This window comes from Octopus bimaculoides, chromosome 3 (genome assembly GCF_001194135.2).
Source record: "Octopus bimaculoides isolate UCB-OBI-ISO-001 chromosome 3, ASM119413v2, whole genome shotgun sequence".
Taxonomy (NCBI): Eukaryota; Metazoa; Mollusca; class Cephalopoda; order Octopoda; family Octopodidae; genus Octopus; species Octopus bimaculoides.
In genome coordinates this window covers 35,280,641-35,286,517 of record NC_068983.1, presented here as the reverse complement: position 1 = coordinate 35,286,517, position 5,877 = coordinate 35,280,641, and the positions used below count along the sequence as shown (strand labels likewise).

General features: G+C 35.1%; 1 protein-coding gene across 1 annotated transcript in view; it reads left to right on the top strand.

Annotated features, from left to right (window-relative positions):
* LOC106877509 (uncharacterized) overlaps window positions 1-5,877 on the top strand; it is a 224,977-nt gene that overhangs the window by 5,804 nt on the left and 213,296 nt on the right. Inside the window, exon 3 of the mRNA XM_052966136.1 lies at window positions 2,915-3,138. Coding sequence (XP_052822096.1) covers window positions 2,915-3,138 — 224 coding nt within the window. The remainder of the gene's footprint in view (window positions 1-2,914; window positions 3,139-5,877) is intronic.

Here is a 5,877-nt window from a genome sequence, read left to right as displayed (position 1 = left end):
ATATATATATATATATGTATGTGTGTGTGTGTGTGTGTGTGTGTGTGTGTGTGTGTGTATTGATGTGGAAGATTTCAAGGAACGTCTGGACAGGTTTCTGTTTGAGATACAAGATGAACCCGCATCGCGGCTGGAGACGCAAAGTAGAACAGCGCTGTCAACTCGCTGCTTCACCAAAAACAATACCTGAAACAACACAGAGTAAATACAGGTGGTGCACCAGCATGATCTCAGTCTCCGTGCAGAAACCAGTAAAAGAAAAAAAGAAATACAAACATACACATGTCGAAATATACATAGCATCAGATATAAATACAAACAACATAACCATATATACGTATACCCACATATATACATATATATAAATATACAGTCATACATATACACATACATATGCACACATATAAATGGATACATACGAGTACAAATATATACACACTTAATAAAATTTTCTAAACACATATTTAGAATAATACTTAGAAGATAGAACACTCGCCTTTCTCATTAAGTAATTTATTCTTCTATGTTAATATCTGAAATAATTCATCTACACTACGTTGCATCTAGCATAATTAATTTTGTACGATCTAGCATGACTAAGTATTTTTCAATTTATATCGTATAATTTATTACTATCCTTCAATTTTCAAATTAGTTTACTCAGACTAGTACTGTTAAACCTATCTCTATTCCTAAAGGTGTTCTCATGGTTTGCGGTTCGTTTTTTAATAAATTTTTACTTTGAGTCTATGTAAAAATAATTTTTCTATTCCAAATCAACTCTGCACTTATATACAATGTCATTTTGTAAACAAAATTATTAAAATGGCATTTATCCTTATATCTACAATCACAATTTCTAGCTAGGTCATTCTCTGCAATAGGATTATTATTTCTATTTTTGTAAAAATTGTCTAATCTTTTATTATTAAAGGAAGTGATAATTCTAAACAAACGTTTAGGTACTGAAAATCCTGTTCTAATCCTTTTATTTTTAATTATTTTATTATATTTATGTTCTTTATTAAAGTACATAGATATAGGCTTGTAAAAATCTTGACCAAATTCATTTTTATTTGCCGGGCGTAAGGAATAATAAACCAAATATAATTATCTTTATCATAATTAACATCATTAGGTGTGTCTGGTTAGCATATGGCGTATATTTATTATCCTTTGACTGAAGTCCATTTATATATCTATTTTTTTTTACAAGGTATAGTTACTACACTTGTTCTTGGGAATATTTTTACTATTGTTAATCATGCAATTACAATTTACGATTAAATTGCATATATTTCCACTAAATGAATAAAGACCATTTGTTTTTGTTAGTTACTTAAAACAATCTTTATTTATATATCAATAACTTTAAATAAAAGGGAAGAGTTGTTATATATTACCAATATAATACTATATTATCATTTATACTTATTTACACGTTTTATAACAGTCTCTAGATTAAGTAAGACGCTGATACTAAATTTACATACTTATATATTGATGTTGTATGCTATTATAATAGCCAAATATTGTTTTCGACCTAAACGAATTTGGATTAATATTATTTGAGATATATAGAAATATATTTCGATAATTATTTTGTCCCTTAAAATTTTGTTGTGTTTTAAATTGTAATTGTTTATGGAGTTAAGAAGTTAACGTTCAGGTTCATAAACATAGGCATTTTGAATTGATTTTTTACTTTCACACGGAATTTCGTTCGTCTTTAACCCAAAGCTTTGAAGAGACTTATTATATAAATAAATAGATACAAATTGTTTATAAATCAAATAATATATATAAGTCGAAACAAATTGTTGGCTCTTTTGGTTTTTTAATGGTTCTTTTAAAGTTATCTTATATTGTATTATATTCATAGTATATTACGTTATATTATAATACAAATAAATTACTGGATTGTCAATTGAATCTCTCTATTTAATTTATTGTTTGCAATTTGCAGTATACTCTTATTTATATGCTACTGAACTGGGTGTTCTACGCAACTATTTGAACGAATTCCTTCCCTTAGTTTGTTACTTTGTGTGTGTATATATATACATACATAATAGATTTTATCGCGGCTTTGTACTGCTACTTTAATCCCATCAACTATGAAATATTATTTATCTTTTGCTTAACTATACATGATCAATAGACTGACAGGTAAAATGTGTTTTGCCAAATTGTTTTGTGTCACTCGCTGCAGCTCTTCCTTTCGATTTCATATCCTGCCATGATCACCATTACTTTTCATCCATCTGTGCTCTCTGAAGCATAGTGCTTTTCATGTACTGAAATCATTATAATTGATTGCCTTTCCAAATTCCTCGTCCTGTACTTACGTTAGATGTACAGCATGTGTAGCGTGTCATGGTTTCTTCAAATGCTCACAACACTACTTCTGCTGAGTTTTTTCGTACACTGCTTACAAAATATAATCGTCTTTTGTAATTTCTCTGCACCTAATACACACACACACACACACACACACACACACATACACATACACACACACACATAAACATACAGTGCATGTGTGTGCGTTTTCGCATCCATATCTACTGATGGTTATATCAAATACTTTTGTTACTGTATTGTGTAGTAGGATATCCTTTTATATCAAACGGCTGAAGTGATACACTCTGCACTGCTTGATGCAAACACAACTAAATGCACAATATCTAATTTGTAAGGGACAGCTGCAAGATGGGTCGAAAAGTTGGGTCGAATAAAGATTGAAGAGACAGTAAGTATAGAAGAAAGGTGAGAAATAAAATGAGAATTGAGGGCAAACCTCTGGTGTTAGACGAAATCAAATGATGATAACCTTTACAATAGACACATTCGCTCCATCTAGCATGGAAAAGCGATGATGATGATGATGTGTAACAATATTTTTTTCTCATAGGGATACATCGCTTGAGAATATATTTATAAAAACTGGATCGACTTGGAAAAATCGTGGAGATGAATATGATGTGGATGAAATCTGGACAAAAAAAGTGAACACAGTTTATAATATTACAATTCTTCACGTGAAGGACGAAATCAAGATGTCACGTTCTGTACAGCCAATTTGTTTGCCAGAACACTCTATGCCCAGTGATGGGAACTGTTTTGCTATTGGATTCGGTAAGACAAAATATATTTTCAACTATAAATATTTAAGATTCTTATTGCATAACAGATTTGTCTGATTTACAATATACAGTGATACCTCGCAGTACGAGATTAATTCGTTCAAGGACCGAGCTCGTTTTACGATTTACTCGATTTACAAATCAATTTTCCCTATTGAAATTAATTCCTTTCTACTCTAGGCACAAGGCCCGAAAATTTACGGGAAGGGGCCAATCGATTAGATTGACCCCAGTACGCAACTGGTATTTAATTTATTGACCCCGAAAGGATGAAAAGCAAAGTCGACTTTGGCGGTCTTTTGAAATTAATCAAAATATAACTAATCCGTTCCATCCCCTCAAAACCACCTAAAAATAAATTTTTATGGGTTTTAAAACAAAATAGATGCAGTTGCAAGGAAAATTACAAAAATAAAAATAAATAAAAGAAAATGCAAAAGAAATATGTAAGCTGGTTTCATTAATGCCATTACCTTTAAGATGGGACGAGTTGTGTGCATGGAAGACGATAGAGCGGGAAGGAGGTGTATTATTGTTTGGAAGGAGAATCTCCTTCCATTAAGACTTCTGGAAGAACAATTTCTGGCGTTTATCTCTCCTTTCGCTTAATTTAGGTTTTTCGACACACTTTCACCTTTCACACCTGCAGGTCGTTTCATTAGAAACAGCAAGAGGAGTCTCATTTTTCTTGCATTTCAAAATGTTAGAAAAATGCGCCAGAGCAGTGTCATTAAATAAAGCAGCTGCACGACTTGCAGATACTTTTTCAGGATAATATTTTTCTACAGACTCAGAAACATATTGCCACTTTGCCAACACTGCTTTTATATCATTCGTAGAGATAGTCTTGTCCGCTACACTATCCTACTCGGGGGAACCTGTCTCTTCCACCGCATCCGAATGCTGCTGCTCCTGATGCTGCAGGAGTTCATCTATTGTCAGCTCTTTTGAGTGTTTCTCGACAAGATCGTTAATGTTCCCTATCATCAACCTCGAGGCCTATGGACTTACAAAGAGACACTGTCTCCTCGACTACAGTTGCCTCAGACTCAAACTCCACGAAGTCTCTTTCGGACAAGCAGTCTGACCACAGTTTCCTTCATGCAGAATTCAACATTCTCCTCGTTACACCCTGCCAGGCCTCATCGATGATTTTCAGTCAGTTAACAATGTTGTAGTGCTCCTTCCAAAACTCACGAAGGGTTAGATTTGTATTTTCGATGACTACAAAGCACCGACGAAACAGAAGTTTGGTGTACAATTTCTTAAAATTAGAAATCACCTGTTGTTTCATGGGTTGCAAGATAGGCGAGGTGTTGTGTGAAAGGTATAGACCTTTCATGAATTTAAATTCGTCCAGGATATCATCTTCGAAGTTAGGAAGGTGAGCAGGAGTAATGTTGAGGATGACGAGGACCTTGATAGGAAGATCGTTTTCCATAAGGCACTGGTCCGAAGATAAGGTTGTACCACTCGGTGAGGAATTGCCTGGTGTCCCATGCTTTAACGTTTGCCTTCCACATGACTTGATTTTTTGCTCCTTCAGGATTTTGTGTGACTTGGATGCTCATGGGTTTTTTGAATGGATTAATCTTCAAGTCTCCACTCGCACTGGCACAAAGGGCGACAGTTAGCCTATGATAGGCTTGTGGCTTGGCATTTTCTTCTCTTCTGCAGTTCTGTAGGTTCTTCTGGGCATTTTTTCCAGAAAAAGGTCAGTTTCATCACAGTCGAATACCCGTTGTGCGATGTACTCCTCGACTGCGATGAGCTAACGAAATTCAAGCACGAAATCCTCAGCTGATTCGTGTCAGAACTCGCTGCTTCTCCATATCTGACAACGCTATGAGCACTAGCCCTCTGCTTAAAATTATCGAACCAGTAGTGACTGGCCTTAAATACGTCTGCTAATCCGTCGATGTTCCAGGATTCTGCTTCAGAAGATCCCCATACAGCGCTCGTACTTCCTCTCAGATGATGATCACCGTAATCGTATCTCCTGCGAGTTGCTTCTCGTCTTTCCACAGGACAAGTAATTTTTCCATCTCTTGGTGGGCAGATGTGCGTTGCTTGGAGAGACTGGAGACAGGCTTTTCTATTGTAACGGCCTTTGTCTAATGCATTTTCTTCGAGATGGTCCAGATCGTCGACGTGCTTTGGCCTTATTGAGGAGCTGTGTCCACTAAACACACTCCTCTCTCATGTTTATCAATGATTTCCTTCATCAATTCTATTGTAATCAGCTTTTTCTTCTTCTCGACACTGTCCTTTGCACTAACCTTCTTAGTTACCATGCCTAACACGATTAATTATTATAAAATAATCACAAAAAGCGCACAAAACTAAGAAAAAATACAACAAAGATGCTACCACAACGAGATAAACACGTGACCTGAGCGAACGAAAGCTGCGCTTGTTGGGAGAGCGTGTGCAAGCTCAGAGCCTGTATGAAACTCACACTTACTGCAGATTTCCACCCGAACTTCAAGAAGAAAATTCACACGAGTCCCGGCTCGTATAACAAATTACTCGTATAATTGTGCATCCGTACTGCGAGGTTGTACTGTAAAGCTACTTGTGTATGCATGTAGATTTATGAATAGTTATTCATTTGTGACAATTCACACGCTTGCTGCTACATATAGACACATATATATAAATACATACATATATACATCCGGATATACACAAAACATCCCCACACAAAGACATATATATATATATATATATA